The sequence below is a fragment of the Canis lupus genome, chromosome 32 (genome assembly GCF_011100685.1).
Source record: "Canis lupus familiaris isolate Mischka breed German Shepherd chromosome 32, alternate assembly UU_Cfam_GSD_1.0, whole genome shotgun sequence".
Lineage (NCBI taxonomy): Eukaryota > Metazoa > Chordata > Mammalia > Carnivora > Canidae > Canis > Canis lupus.
The window spans coordinates 33,577,507-33,594,427 of record NC_049253.1 but is presented as its reverse complement, the minus strand read 5'-3'; the positions used below and the strand labels follow the sequence as shown (position 1 = coordinate 33,594,427).

General features: G+C 41.8%; 1 protein-coding gene across 2 annotated transcripts in view; it reads left to right on the top strand.

Annotated features, from left to right (window-relative positions):
• The first annotated feature begins 552 nt into the window (after nucleotides 1-552).
• ENOPH1 (enolase-phosphatase 1) overlaps nucleotides 553-16,921 on the top strand; it is a 42,061-nt gene continuing 25,692 nt past the window's right edge. Inside the window, exon 1 of one of the 2 annotated variants that reach the window (XM_038582291.1) lies at nucleotides 553-777. In XM_038582291.1, coding sequence (XP_038438219.1) covers nucleotides 694-777 — 84 coding nt within the window. In that variant the 5' untranslated portion in view covers nucleotides 553-693. The remainder of the gene's footprint in view (nucleotides 778-16,921) is intronic. The other variant, XM_038582292.1, reaches the window with a different exon arrangement.

The window sequence follows — 16,921 nt, the reverse complement described above, 5'->3', positions numbered from 1 at the left end:
AAGCGGGCGCGCGGGGGCCTCCGCAGCCGGTCGGCCGGAGCCCGGGCCCACGCAGTCAGGCCGGCCAGTCCCAGTCCCGGCCCCGGCACGGCCTCTCCGGCAGGCTGCGGGCGGGAGGAGGGCCGCGAGCCCGGCCCGGTTACTGTAAACACGCCAAAGCGGAGGCGGTGGGCGGGGAGGGGGTAGGTGCCGTAGGGGGCAAGGGGCACTCACATCCCCGGCGCGCCACTCGCGGGGCTCCCGTCTGCACGTGCCCCGGGCCGCTCCCGCTCGCTCCACCAGTCTGCGGAGGGCGCGCGCGCGCCCGCGCACCCGGCTCCCGCGCTCGCTTCTTTGTTCCCGCCCACGCGAGGCCCACGTGGACGGGCCGCGTTCGGGGCCCTCTGGTGGCCAATCGGCGTCGCCGCCTGTGCCCGCCCCCGCCCGCTCGGGCTCCGCGAGGCCGCCCCTCCCCCCGCCCACGTGGTGTCGGCCTCGGGCCCGGGCTGCTGGGTGGCGGCGGACGCCCGTGCCGCGGTGCTGTGCGCCTTGGGCGGCGCGGCCCTGCCCCTCGTGCTCCGGGCCGCACGCGGGTGCCGGGCGGCACGTTCCCGCGGGGCCGTGGGCAGCCCAGGACCGTGTCGGGGCGCAGTGGGCGCCGCCCTCCGCCCTCCCGCTAGTAGGCCGATTCCGGTGCTTGCATCCGGCAGGGAGATGGTCGTGCTTCCCGTGCCCGCCGAAGTCACCGTCATCCTGTTAGATGTCGAAGGTACCACAACCCCGATTGCTTTCGTGAAGGTGAGGGGCGGAAGGGAGCGGTGCTTGAAAGCAATTAAAAACATTTCTTTCTTTCTTTTCTTTTAAGTGCTGCCCACCCTGGACCAGAGACCTGACCTAAGGCGTGGGAGAGGCGGCGTGGCGCTGCACTCGCCGTGGGGGGAGGGAGTAGAAAGGCTGCCGTGCGGCAGGTTGCGGGGATAGGCCCTTCGTCGCCAGCCCCTGCTCTCGGTCAGATGCCGATGGGTGGGACGCGGGTGGGGACGGGATGGTGGCTGGCGGAGGGGGGCGGCGGCGGGCAGACCCGCCCGCGTGGGGAGACGGGGCGCCCCGCCCCCTCCGCCAGGTGCGCTGCGTCCGCCGGGCTCTGGGCTGGCTTCGGCGCGGCGGCGGCGGCGGCGGCGGGGGCCTGGAGGCTTCCAGTCCCTAAGACGTGGACGGGAGTGTCAGGATGGCTTTTTTTTTTTTTTTAATATTTATTTATTTATGATAGTCACACGGAGAGAGAGCGAGAGGCAGAGACATAGGCAGAGGGAGAAGCAGGCTCCATGCACCGGGAGCCCGATGTGGGACTCGACCCCGGGTCTCCAGGATCGCGCCCTGGGCCAAAGGCAGGCGCCAAACCGCGGCGCCACCCGGGGATCCCCTCAAGATGACTTTTCAGGTAGCCCGGCTGACTCGCCCCTTTTCACTCCTGCTGGTAATGGCCGAGTAGCACTCTTCGTGTTATTGGACTGTTAATCACTGTGGAACGCTGATTCATTAGCCTGTAGCACAAAAAGGTCTAGATTCCGTTCATTTTTCTCTGAAAATCATGGAAACTTGAAGCTCTTGCCCAAAGCCTCTATCCTAGGGCGTCACTATTAACCAAGCAACTGTCTACACCTACTTCGTAGGCTTATTCGCGAGCTCTGCGTTATAGCTGGGCTTTAAAAAATTTTACCTATATTCGGGCGGCCCCGGGTGGCTCACTGGTTTAGCCAGGATGTGGTCCTGGAGTCCCGGGATCGAGTCCCGCAGCAGGCTCCCCGCATGGAGCCTGCTTCTCCCTCTGCCCCCCCCTCTCTCTCTCTCTCTCTCTCTCTCTCTCTCTCTTTCATGAACAAATAAAAAATCTTCAAAAAAATACCTATATTCTATTAGAATAAATATCAAAACAATGTTTAAGATTTTATTTATTCATGAGAGAGGCAGAGACTCGATTCCGGGACCCTGGGATCACAAACTGAGCCAAAGGCAGAGTCTCAACCACTGAGCCACCCAGGCGCCCCTAGATATCAAATATTAATATAATTTAAAAAATTCTCAGGTCTAATCTACGCTTTGACTTCTAGAGTTTTAAGATGAAAGCATTGTCTAGAAGGGTTTGCATACAATAATAGTAGGGATACTGTTGACAACGTAGTTGAAAAACTCGTCTTCCAACAAATTGAGCAGTCTGAGTCTTAAATTTTTAAAAGTTTTATTTTTAAAATTACCTGTGATAAGGATTTTCTTCTGTGGATTAAAATCTGTACACTTTTAGGACTCCAATATAACAACCACTTACAAGTTTTTTTTTTTTTATTTTTTTCACTTACAAGTTTTTTAGAGAATTACAATACCATCTTAGCACAAATTCTTAGGAAATCTAGTTTGACTTTTTTTCCTCAGTTTTTAATCACACCAGAGGCCTCTGCAGGCAGAGGATATCTAGGATATCTTATGCAAATCAATTTTGTAACAAAACATAGTTGCCTCTCCCACCTCTCCAAACCCGCCCTGCCCAACCAATCCTGTCTTTTACCAGATGATATTATGAGCCACTTCTTGAAATCTTTGTGATAGACTTATTCTACTATCTTTCTGAGAATTAAAATGCCTTCATGACCTAAGTAGATTTTTTTTTTTTTAGTTTGACATTGACTTATAGGTAAGGTCAAGGAAGGCTGCAAAAAATGATCTAGGGTGTTTTGTTTATTTCTTAAATTTTATTAATTTTTCAGATTTAAATTCAACTTAGTATATTCGTATCAGCGTAGAGTTTAGTGATTCATCAGTTGAATGTAACACCCAATGTTCTGAAATGAAGGATAGTTTCTTGTACTTGGTCTTGTTGTTATTTTAGTTTTATTATTATTATTTTATTCACATTATCTGTTATAATTTAATAACTTACTATTAATTTGTTACACATTAGTTTATCAAATCTGATGTTTCCAAAAGTATATTCAGAAGAAGTGAAGTCTGTGGATATTTATAGTAATTCTGCAAAAAGGATTCGTTATTAAATGCATTTTGGGAAATGTTAGGCTATATAAGTTCAACTGGTTTCTTTATTGCACAACTTCTCAGAGCTTTTATACACATACACACATAAATGCTTAATGCGTCTTTAAGAGAGTGACATTTAACAAATTTACTTGAATAAATTTTCAGCAGAGTATGTCAAGGACCAATCTTTTGAACACCTATTAAAGAGATACTAAATTATATCCTTGAACCTCTGAGCATGGAGGTGGGAATTGGAAGATGTTTGTTCTACTTTGAAGATTTATTTTATTTATTTGAGAGCGAGCAAGAGTGAGGGGCGGGGGCGGGAGGCAGATGGAGAGGGAGAAGCACACTCCCTGCTGAGCAGGGATCCTGACTTGGGGCTTGATCCCAGTACCCTGAGATTATGACCTAAGCCAGGGGCAGACACTTAGTGGATTGAGCCTCCCAGGTGCCTGTTTGTTCTATTTTGGACTTTGTGAGTCACATTAAGTATGTAGGACATACAGCCCTACTTTCTGTGGAAACAAACATTGATATATATATATATATATATATATATATATATATATATATGCAACTTGTGTACTTAACTCATCCTGAGAACACTGTGAGGTGTGTGCATTGTCCACGTCATTGTCCACATTTTACTGACAGAAAACTAAGGTTCTTAAAAATTGAAAATTGGGAGGATTTGAACCCAAACTGTCCTGACTCAAAAACTCTTACTCTTCAGATTATTGCTCTTGACCTCCAAAATGAAACCACAATGATTGCTGTGTCTTTGGCTTTTGTGTATGTGAAATGACACAGTTGATATGAGAGCACTTTAGTTAACCAGAAGTACCTTAAAAGGATATTGTAACAAAGTTCAGTTTATACTGCCTCTTGGTGAGAGGTTTAGGAGTGAACTGGAACCGAACCACAGTAAGGATAGTTGAGTCTTTGGAGATTTGGTTCTATAGTGCATGTATACTGTGAAAATTGTGTACTGTCAAAAATTGCCCTTGAAAGAAAGACCCTTAGGAAGTCATTCCTTTTGAGGAATCAGTGGAGATTGATTTCCATTTTTCAGTAAGTCATGCTATCTCACGGGATTCCCTAGACTCCTGCCAGTCTAGGAAGTGGTGTTCTCTGGGCAGCCTGCTGCTCTATCACAACATGCCTCTCACATCAGACAACAAAAACTGGTTTTATTTACCAGCTGTTCTATCTTTTTCCGAGTTGTAGAATTATCAAATTCTAGGATGAGGGAGGCTCCTAGCTAGGATCATGCAGTGAATGTTGGAACCAGCTCATTAACTTCTCATAAACTGATGCCTGGAGGGAGGTCCTATGTGAGGATCATCACAACTTGTTGGGGGCAGAGCAGCACTAGAGCCCAGCTTCCCTTCAGTGTTTTCCTGTGCATCTGAATTCTCAGCCTCCTGTCCTGCCCCTCACTGTAGGACACGTGCTTCTGGAGTTGGTTTTCTTTTCGGGTACTGATTTTGATCGTTTATAGTGCTGATCTCCTAACATTTTTTGGGCATGTACACCATCAACAGAATTGGAGCAGGCACTGCCAACAGAATTTATAAATTGCGGGGGCTCCTCGGTGGCTCAGTCAGTTGAGCGTCCGACTCTTGATTTCCGTTCAGGTCATGATCTCTCAGGGTCGTGGGAAATAAAGCCTTGCATCAGGCTTTGAGCTCAGCAGAGAGTCTGCTTGGAATTCTCTTTCTTTCCCTCCCTTCTCTCTCTCCTGAATAAGTAAATCTTTTAAAAAATTTGTGTGTTATGTATACATACTATTAAGTTATAAAATAGAATTAGAATTTGAAGATGAGTTAAAATAATAAATGTGAACAGATGTTATTATGCTCTCTTCCCTTACTGCATTGAATTATCTTGCATGCACCATGGAGCCACCACTTGATTTTTGTCTGTGGTGTTGTAGTATTTATTTTCTGACTTTGTATATTGTATTGTTCCAGTGTTTTTAGTCTGTTAGCCTATGAAATAACACCATCACCAGTTTCTGTAGTCATTCTGTCAGGAACTATTGTTTGTGGGTTTGGAGAAAATTATCCTCTTATTTCTGAAAATAATCTTTAATTTGGTGGCTTTCCTATTATGTGTTGACATGTACATCTAACATGTGTATGTAATAACAGTTGAGGTAGTTATTTTCTGCAAAAAAAAAAAAAAAAAAGATAACGATTTCTACAAAGTCACTGAGAACCCTGTATTGGCAAATAATGAATCATTGCCCCTAAAGGAAATACAGGGCTAGGTTCCTGTGGGCCTCTAATCACAACATTTCTGTCAGCTAATCAATATGTAACCTTGTCTTATGTGTGTTTCTGTTCCTCTTATTTAATGTATATGGTTGATTGATTAACACTGAACTCACAGCCTGTAACTCCTGCTTTAATGAAGCCTATCTAAACACATGTATTTTCTCCCTAAGGCACACAATTTCTTGTGCTTAGGAACACTAGGTCACACTTCAGCATTTTGCTTGGGGGCCATTTTGAACTGCAAAATCATCAACAGAAAGCACAAAATGCAAAAAAATAAAAAAAAATACAGCACTAAATAGACTCTGAAAAGGATGCTTGTTTAAACTATGAGAGGTGAAATAAGAAAGCAGATTGTCACTTTGTGCTGGGAATGTGTATGATCAAGTGTTTACAGATTTTTGCCACCTTGCTGCAAGTATTGATTATGAGGTTACAAATATGTTTTGATTAGTATTAGGAAAATTTGCAAGTATGGAATTCACAAATAATGAAGATTGATAGTATCGAGTAGTATTTATGCGGATGGGCTTGAGCACTGAACAGGTCTGGATTAGCATTCTGGCTCCTCTCTGTTTTATGGCAAGTTAGTTAATAACTCTGAGTCAAGGTACATATTTCCTCAGCTATATGTATTGTGAGGATATCTACCACATAAGGCTAATGTGGACATTTAATGAGTGTTTAGCCCTTAAAAATTTTTTGTAAAATAAATGAATCTGTTTACATCTATATTTCATCTACCATCCTAACAAACCTTATTAGGGAACAGTGGGCAGGGGACATGTTTTCCATTTATGTCTTTGGAAAACTTTGTGCTTGAGAATAAAATCCTGTTAATAATTAAGAAGATCCCATTAACTGAAAATATGAATCTGATTGGGATTTTTGCCCCTAAAAATATTAAGTGAGGCATGGTGAGTACCCTAGCCAAAGGCTCTTGATATCTGTGCTTCTCAGACATCAGTGTGTATACAGATCATTTAGGGATCTTGCTAAAATGTAGTTTCTGATTCAGAAGATCTGGTATTCGACTTGATGTTGAATTTCTCACAGAGGGATCCCTGGGTGGCGCAGGGGTTTAGCGCCTGCCTTTGGCCCAGGGCACGATCCTGGAGACCTGGGATCGAATCCCACGTCAGGCTCCCGGTGCACGGAGCCTGCTTCTCCCTCTGCCTATGTCTCTGCCTCTCTCTCTCTCTCTCTGTGTGACTATCATAAATAAATAAAAATTAAAAAAAAATTTCTCACAGAGCCCAGGTGATGTTGCTACTGATCTCTGTGTATCACACTTTAAGTATTTAGGCTTCATACAGATTTCTAAGTTATACCTATGCGTAGGCCTGTTAGCACTGCTCTCTTCTAATGGCTTGATACAATAAACTAGATCAAGCAAGAGAGTATAGATGAATTAGAGAAGGTCTGTCATCATTAACAGAACCACAATCTCTCAAAGAGTTAAGCAAATTGGTTATGGATCAGTAAGGATGTATACAAGAGAGCAAAGTAATGCAATAAGCCTAGTAGACACCAAAGCACTATGCAAGTGGCTACTTCCCAGTTTTTGCAAATTGTCTTTCAGAACTGATGTGTAAAGCAAAAGCACCGTTCTTAAAGGACAAATAGAATGTTAGCAAGGAGTTATGTGTACTTACAGGACTGACTAGATAGTACACTTAAATGTTTATTTAATTGAATATGTATGTACAGTAGGGACCTATGTAATAAGCCTTTGGGATAGTATCCTAGTAAATGGGCAGGTAAATAGTGCTTTGCTAAACCTGTTGTGTTAGTTTCTCATGGTTGCTGTAACAAGATTACCACAAACTTAGTGGTTTAAGACAGTACAGATTTATCATGTTACACTTCTGGAGGGTCAACTCTGAAATGGATCTCATGGAATTCAAAGCAAGGTTTTGGCTGGGTTATGTCCCTTCTGAAAATTCTAGAAAAACTTTTCTGCCTTTCCTAGTTTATAGAAGCTACCCACATTTCCTGGTTCATGGGCTTTTCCTCTGTCTTCAGAGCCAACCTCATACCATCTTCAGGCCAGTCTCTCACTCTCTGACTTTGACTTTCCTACTTCCTTTTGCCTTTAAGGATCCTTGTGATTGTATTAGGGCCAACCGCATAATCCAAGGATAATCTTCCCGTCTTGATTCTTTTTTTTTTTTTTTTTTTTTTTAAGATTTTATTTATTCATGGGACACAGACAGAGAGAGAGAGTCAGAGACACAGGCAGAGGGAGAAGCAGGCTCCACACAGGAAGCCCAATGCGGGACTCGATCCTGGGTCCCCAGGATCAGGCCCTGGGCTGAAGGTGACGCTAAACCGCTGAGCCACCCAGACTGCCCATTGATTCTTAATTTAATCATGTCTATAGTGCCTTTGCCATATAATGTAACATTCATAGGTTTTGAGGTTTAGGATATGGATATCTGAGAGTGGGAGAATTTTCCCCTTTACCATACTTGAATAGCACAAACATTTCTAATAGATGCCTTTATAGGTTCTAGGCTACATAGGAATGAAAATTTGTAATGGCTCCACTTTTGTTTTGAAATTTATCAGTAATGGTGTTGGATGAAATCTATAATATTTAAGATGTGACCTTTTTAAGATTGTTGTTGGTGTTTAAGGATTGTGCTGGTATGGAGGTTGGTAAAGACAGTTTAGGGGCTGGAGTTTTACCTTAGAGAATGAGATATTTGGCAAGGTTTTGAATTAGACTAAGGGGAAGAAAAGATCTCAGACTAAACTATTTTTTTTTAAAGATTTTATTTATTTATTTATTTATTTATTTATTTTTTTTTTTTAAAGATTTTATTTATTTATTCATGAGAGACACAGGCAGAGGGAGAAGCGGCGGACTCCTTGCAGGGAGCCCAAAGTGGGACTCGATCCCAGGACTCCAGGATCATGCCCTGAGCCAAAGACAGACGCTCAACTGCTGAGCCACCCAGGCATCCCTCAAACTAAACTTTATATGTTAGGAAATATGAATTAGACAAATCCTTGATCCTATAAATAATATTTATTTGAAATAGCAGATACCGATTTAATTGAAAGTCAAAATGATAAAAAGATTTTAATTGCATTTATTTTTAAAGATTATTTGTTTAAAATAATTTTTTTTATTATCCCGGGACCCATGAGATCATGACCTGAGCTGAAACCAAGAGTTAGACATTTGACTGAGCCACCTAGGCCCAAGTGCCTATTTTTTAAGATATTATTATTTTTTCCTAAAGAATTGTTTTCTTTCTTTCTTTCTTTCTTTTTTTTTTTTTTTTTTTTTAAGATTTTATTTATTCATTCATTCAGAGAGAGCGAAGAGAGAGGCAGAGACACAGGCGGAGGAGGAAGCAGGCTCCATGCAGAAAGCCTGATGTGGGACTCGATCCTGGGTCTCCAGGATCACACCCCAGGCTGCAGGTGGCGCTAAACCTCTGCGCCACCGGGGCTGCCCTAAGATATTATTTTTAAGCAGACTCTACACCCAATATAAGTCCTGAAGATATTATTTATTTATTTATGTGAGAGAGAGAACATGAGTGGGGAGCAGAGGGACAGAGGGAGAGGGAGAAGCTGGCTCTGCATTGAGCAGGCAATCTGTTGCGGGGCTTGATTCTGGGACTCCAGGATCATGACCTGAGCAAAGACAGATGCTTACCCCACTGAGCCACCCAGGTGCCTGCATTGTGGGACTTGAACTCAACCCCAAGATCAAGATTCGCACACTCCACAGACTGAGCCTGCCAGGTGCCCTCTTGATTCCCTTTAAAAACGTAATCCTGCTTGTATACTTTTCCTGGTGTTTAATAAATTTTTTTGAGATATATTTTATGTTAAAACACTTTTAGAAATGGATAATGTATTCTTGATTATTTAACAATGGTTGTAATTTACTCTTTTATGTTCTTTTATATTTCAGCAGTATATTTTAGGGGATAATAATTGGGAAATGTTGAAGTTGACATTTCTTTCTCATGAAAACTGCTATGTTAAGTTTATGGTCTTTCCAGGAAGAGAGCTCGTGTCGTCTGATAGTATATCCCAACTTCAGTTTAACATCCATTTGAATTATTTAACATCCATTGAAGTATTATTGCTTCTCATGTTTTCAGCATGAGAAGTATATGATGCCCATTCTGCCCTCAATAGGAAGCTACTAAAAGACAACCGTCAAGGCACAGCAAATTAGAAACTCTTTCTGTCTGTGCTGTTTATTATTGACACCAGTAACTCCAATTGAGTCATATTCCCTGTCTTCATTCACTCTATGAACTTAAGGCTTTTTCACCTGCAAGGATGAGGTAATAGGATCTGTTGTGCTTATAAGGTGGCGATGAAGACTGAATGAAGTGGAATGCAAAAGACTTTGAAAATTATAAAGTTCCATAGAAACAGTGATTATAGGTGCACCTGGGCGGCTCAGTGGTTGAGTGTCTGCCTTTGGTTGAGGTTGTGATCCCGGGGTCCTGGGATCGAGTCCCACATCCGAGCCTGCTTCTCCCTTTGCCAATGTCTCTGCCTCCCTATCTGTGTTTCTCATGAATAAATAAATAAAATCTTAAAAAAATAAAAGAAACAGAGTAACGCAAGAAGTGCCAGATTAATACAGAAAGCGCTTGTGAAGAGTCACTAAGGAAAAGTGACTTTACTGAAACCCACCTGCTTCACATTTTTTTACCATTTTTTTTACCTCCACCTTTGCTTATGACCCAAGTCAAAAATATGGTAAGAACGGGACCCAAAACATGTCTAATCTCAAATAATTTGTGGAAGCATTGGAATGGCAGGACTTTCTTGAAAAGTAGCTGTTGGTGGTTTGTTTAACATTCCTCCAAACTTTCCCTATTGCTTAGTACTGTTTCCCAAAGGGAGATATACCCATAATGGTATGTGAGAGGATTTTTGTTGGTTCAACCAGAAGCAAAGGGAAGAGCCTTTGGAGAATCACTGTACTGGGTCTGAGTATATCAAGAAACGGATGGAGGGATGCCTGGGTGGCTCAGTGGTTGAGCATCTGCCTTTGGCTCAGGGTGTGATTCTGGAGTCCTGGGATTGAGTCCCGCATTGGGCTCCTTGCATGGAGTCTGCTTCTCCCTCTGCCTATGTCTCTCTCTCTGCCTCTCCATGTCTCTCTTGAATAAATAAATAAAATCTTAAAAAAAAAAAAAAGTGGATGGAAAGCACTACTGATCTGAATTTCTGGTCTCTTATTCCAGATCATTTTGTGTCACAGCACTTGCATAATCTTTCCTTCCCTCTGTCACATTTATTTGAATACCTATCATGTGCCAGGCTCTGCTAGGGATCCAAAATCCTTAAGACCCAGCCATCATCCTCATGGAACCTGGTAAGGAAGACAGGTATATAAATGAGTTGTCTTTGCATCATGGAATTCCTTTGTGGTTTCCTGTTGGCTAAGAGATAAAGTTTCAATTCCTGAACTTCAGTGAACAGGTTTTTTTTTTTTTTTTGAACAGGGTTTTCCAATTTCCTATCCCACTATTCTGTTACACGTTTTTTTTTTTTTTTAAGATGTTATTTATTCATGAGAGACACTGAGAGAGAGAGGTGGAGACACAGGGAGATGGAGAAGCAGGCTCCCTATGGGGAGCCCAATGTAGGACTTGATACCAGGACCCCAAGATCATGCCTTGAGCCGAAGGCAGACGCTCAACCACTGAGCCACCCGGGTGTGCTCTGTTACACTTATAGCTAAACATGCCTATTCAGGTCATGTTCTTTTATGCCACTACTGTTCCTCCAGCTTGGAATGTAATACTTTTTTCCTCTCCAAGTGCAGGTTGGTTCCATGTACTCATTAACTTAAATATTTATTGTGCTAGGTCATGGGAATACATAGGTAAGACTTGACTTCTGCTCTTAAAGAACTTTGTTTAGGCAGGAATTTTAGAGTCCTCACATTTTTATGGGGCCATGCATTTGCCGCTGCAGCATGTGCTGCCTTTGTTTTGTGTTGTATTTGTGTCCTTAAATACTTTATTTATATATTAGAGAGAGAGAGCGTGCATGAGTGGAGGCTGGGGGCAGAGGAGAGAAGCAAACCCTCGCTGAACAGAGGGCCAGATGCGGGCTCATTTCTAGGATTCTGGGATCATCATGGCCTGGACCGGAGGCAGACTTAACCAACTGCACCACCCAGGCACCCCTTTTTAAAATTTTAATAGCATCTGTTTAATTTCCTTATAAGATAGAAAGCCTGGTAGGTTATTAGGGTAATGGCCTACAGTTATATAGCTAAACATTGTACATATGAATTGATTGGGACCCTGTACAATCTAAAACCTAGAAATTCAAAATCACATAAGGCATTCAGTCGATGCTTTGTGATGGTGGTATGATGCATTCCAGAATGGGCATGGCTGAGATTAAGTTTCTCCTAGCCTCTGCTATCCTTGCTATTTCAGAATTCCTTAAGATGCTACTTATTTGAACACATGCAACTTAACTGCAGTGTTTCCAGGGTGACATTAGAATTTCTATTAATCCAACATTTCTTTTTTTTTTAATTTTTTTTAAAGATTTTATTTATTTATTCATGATAGTCACACACAGAGAGAGAGAAAGAGAGGGGCAGAGACACAGGCAGAGAGAGAAGCAGGCTCCATGCACCGGAAGCCCGACGTGGGATTCGATCCCGGGTCTCCAGGATTGCGCCCTGGGCCAAAGGCAGGCGCCAAACCGCTGCGCCACCCAGGGATCCCATAATCCAACATTTCTAAAACCTAGAAGTCCAAAGAAGAAATGAGCTAAAAATGGACATTAAAGACTATGAAAGAGGGGTGCCTGGATGGCTCAGCCAGAAGAGCATGCAACTCTTGATCTCAGGATTTTAAGTTCAAACCCCGTTGAGGGTAGAGCTTACCTTAAAAAAAATCATGAAAAATGGAAGTTTTATTTTTTATATTTTAAAGATTTTATTTATTTATTCATGAGAGACACAGGAAGAGAGACAGAGGCAGAGGGAGAAGCACTCCATCCCAGGACCCTGGGGTCACAACTTGAGCCAAAGGCAGACACTCAACCACTGAGCCACCCAGGCACCCTGACAGATAGAAATTTTATTAACAACTAAAATTAAGTTGAAAAGCTAAATTATTAACCTACGTAAACTTATATCTGTTACTGTGAGGATAGAGGAATTATAAATTGCAAACATTACAGAAGAATATAGCTTAGAGAGTGAATGTCTTCTTTTGCTCCTGCCACCTAGAGTGACCATTAAGAATTTGGTGAACGTTCCTTCTGACTTTTTCCAATGCATACAATAATTGAGATTATTCAAAGAAATGTAGTCTGATCTACTCCCCAGGCACCAATTATAATATACAACACTTTTTAAATATGTAGGTAGGCCTCTCTCTTGCTCAGATAAGCTTTTTTTTTTTTTAAGATTTTATTTATTTATGAGAGACAGAGAGAAAGAGAGGCAGAGACCCAGGTAGAAGGAGAAGCAGGCTCCGTGCAGGGAGCCTGATGTGGGACTCGATCCCAGGTCTCCAGGATCAGGTCCTGGGCTGAAGGCGGCGCTAAACCACTGAGCCACCTGGGCTGCCCCCAGATAAACTTTTTAAGGACAACCTGTATTTAGCTCTGAGAAGTCCTCCCTTGTATGATGATTCTTAAAATTTTCCATTCTTACAGCTTACCCCCATGTTACCCCTTAACTAAAGAAAGAAAGACATTCTTTTTATAGTAAAAGCTTATTTCTGTGTGATACTTTGGATTTTCATATTTATTAACTCAATTTTTAATTTTCAAAATTGGCTTTGGTGGAGGTGGGAGGGAGTCAGGGATGAGGAAGCCAGCCTTCTGTGAGCCTGTTGTATCCAGTTCTCCATCACTCCTGTTGTAAAGTATGTGTGGATAGTCAGTAGCCCTGTCTTCAGAGGCCTTCCTGGGGCCTCCCGGGACCTCTTCCCAGGGGACTCCATTTCAGAAGCGTGGATTTCTTCTCAAAGACAGAAGTCTTCAATACAGAAAAGGAGGATTCTTTGTCCTCAGGGTGTGTACATGAGGGCTGCATTAACTTGATTATTTTTTTCAATAATTGATTATGTGACCTTCTAACAAGTTCTTTAAGTCTAAAAAGTGTGCGACTGACACCCTTCACTGAGTAAAGAGACACTAAGATTCATAATTTGGAAACTAATGGTAATCATGGCAGTGGGACCTGGGTGGGACTTTGGAGAGGAGCCATGGTCAGGCCAGTGTTGGGCAGTTCACTTGGTATGCTCCAAGAGGCTGGCTAACCCGTGGGCTAGGCCTTGTAGGTTCAGTTAAGCTCATTAGATCCCTGTAGCCAGGAGGATGAAACTCCGGGATCTGGCTCTTCAAACCAAAAAAAAAGAAAAAAAAAGACCCGATTGATAAATTGTTACTGTAGTCTGTTTGTATTTAACCTTTATATGCGTGTATAAAAATGGAAGAAATAATAGCAGTTGTTTCATAGGGTTATGAGATTTGAAATGAGATCTTTTAGACCATTCATTAATTCATTGAATAAATTTAGAGTGCTTGGTAGTTCAGGGAGAAGGTCCATGCTAAAGCTATGGATTTGAGGATCATCAGCAATAGATAGTTTTTAAAATCTTGAGATTAGATGAAGTCACTAAAGATTGACTATAGATAGAGGTGCCTGGAATAACAAAACAAGGCTCAGTAAATGTTGGCAGTTACTCCCACTCTTACTATAACTGCTTGTATTATTGCTACTATTTATTATAAATGTTACAGAACTGCCCCGTAAACCCAAATCTCCCATTTTCTTAATACAAATGTATTTGAGAAACCAAAGGTTTATTAGAAATTTCTGTAGAGAATACCAGATCCAGGGAATTGGGTGGTCCCAGTGAGAAGTGCTCCCTGAAGTCATCCATCCACAGAGTTGGATAGGCTTAGGCATGGGTTTTGATAGCCTGGATTTGAATCCTGCCTTTACTTCTATACCAGCAGTGAAACCTTTTTTGGACCTCAGCTTCTTCATGTGTTCAGAGGGGTCACCTCATAGGGATGGCAGGTGGATTCAAAAAGGTAATTGTTAGGGTGCCTGGGTGACTCAATGGTTAATCCTCTGACTCTTGGTTTTGGCTCAGGTCATGATTCACGATCTCAGGGTTATGAGATTGAGCCCTGCGTTGGGCTCTCTGCTGGACGTGGAGCCTGCTTAAGCTTCTCTCCCTGCTCTCTTTCTGGGGTACAAAAAAAAAAACCAAGTCAGTTCCTTCCATTTTCCTTCCACTGCTTAGGGGCTAGAACTCTAGGGCAATCAGGTTACCTTCTCTGAAACTCCAGAGATACTGATATCTGTCTCTGTGTTTCTTTTTTATTATTATTATTATTATTTTTTAATTTTTATTTATTTATGATAGTCACAGAGAGAGAGAGAGAGAAAGAGAGAGGCAGAGACACAGGCAGAGGGAGAAGCAGGCTCCATGCACCGGGAGCCCGATGTGGGATTCGATCCTGGGTCTCCAGGATCGCGCCCTGGGCCAAAGGCAGGCGCTAAACCACTGTGCCACCCAGGGATCCCCCCTTTATTTATTTATTTATTTATTTATTTATTTATTTATTTAATTGTTATTTTTAAAGATTTTATTTATTTATTTATGAGAGACACACAGAGAGAGGCAGAGACACAGGCAGAGGGAGGAGAAGCAGGCTCCATGCAGGAGCCCGATGCAGAATTCGATCCCGGAACTCCGGGATCACGTCCTGAGCCAAAGGCAGACGCTCACCTGCTGAGCCACCCAGGTGTCCCTGTGCCTCTTTTTAAAACCATATCCCAGCTACTAGCCCCTTGTAATGATAACCTTTCCTTGTGTGATGTGATTCATTGCAGTTAATTATAGTTTATCTTTCTTAAATTGATCTCCTTAATAGGATTTAGAAGATAATTTTTCTTATCTAGCAATGCATTTATTAATTCAATTTCAATGTAGATGATGAAATCTAATGTTCATTCCTAAAAGCTTCTGATTTCCAAGGGGAAGGGTTACGTCCCTACTTGCCCCATTGAAGATAGAGCCTCTGTGGCCCCATATAGCAATGAGAGCACGAAACTTCTGGTAGTTGCTAGTATGGTCTTCAGGAAGGATATTTAAGGAGCAATTTTAATACCACAACTGCTGAAGGTGTCTGACAGATGGCATTGGACCACTCCAAGAAGTAGCAAATTCCCATCATTGAAAGTGTCCAAGCGGGTACAAACTTACAATTATAAAATAATTAAGCCCTGGCTTGTAATGTTCAGCATGGTGACTATAGTTAATGATACTGTTATTGTATATTTGAAGGTTGCTTAGAAAGTAGATCTTAAAAGTTCTCATCACAAGAAAAAATTTGTGGTGATGGATGTTTAATTAGGCTTATGGTCATTTCACAATATTATATGCATATAACAAATCACTATGTTGTACACCTGAAACTAATATATGTCAGTTATACCTCAATTACAAAGATTATATACTGTCATTGCAGAAAATAGTCATGCAAAAAAGTTTTTTCCTTGCAATTTCCTGACCCAGCGAGAAACTTTGTAAATAGCCATGTTCCCCTCGATTTTGTTCTGTGCATTAGATATTCCTTAGGATGGGTTTATGTAGTATATTTGTAACCTGTTTTATTTCTTATTTAGAGAATGTGATTTGTTTCTAAGACCCATCAAGCCACTTAATTTTCCTTTGCTTTCTACTTCTGAGATTAATAGAAAAATAGTCCATCAATACTGCCTTTGTGTTGTTTAATCTTCTGGCTGAAAAAGTTTTATTTGTTTATTTTTACTTTTAAAAATATTTTATTTCATTTTTATTTGAAATAAGGCAGGCACCCCTGGATAAAAAAGTTTGAAGTTCTCAAATACTTGAAATCATTTGTTATGCTGTAGTGGTTCGGTGGAAGGCTTTTAAAATAGTTTCTTTAAATAGCAGTACTCTAAGTATTACCCATTGCCTTTTTATTATCCATTTTCCTCAAACGAGACTTGGGTAAACATTACAGCAACTATTTTATTCTTATTGATTCTATGACCTTTTTATTGAAACAATCACTTGACCGTAGAGCAGATCCATATTTGGACTTCTAAACATTAATGAGGTGCCTTCTTTAATTAGATGTTCAGAAATGTTGTGGCCCTTCAGGAGCCTTAATGGGGCTCTTTCAGAAAGTTACCAGTGAGCTACGTGGAATAATAAAATTCCTGTTTCTATAGTATCCCCTCCAGCATTTAGTGGACCTTGACCATAGTCTCCTGAAAGATGAATACTCTTATTTAGTTTTATGGTCTTTTGTTATGTGTACTACTTAACTATATCAGTGCCTTAGGTGCTTGGTGGACCAAAGTATTTCACACATTTATAGAACCCTGGGTTTATTGCAGCATTTTTTAATACTATAATATTCTGGAATTACCCATAGATGGCTTATGACTGAAGTTAAAACATTTGTCGTCACAGTTTTTTCTGGAATTACTTTTATTTTATTTTATTTTATTTTAAATTTTTATTTATTCATGATAGTCACACACACAGAGAGAGAGAGAGAGAGAGAGAGGCAGAGACACAGGCAGAGGGAGAAGCAGGCTCCATGCACCAGGAGCC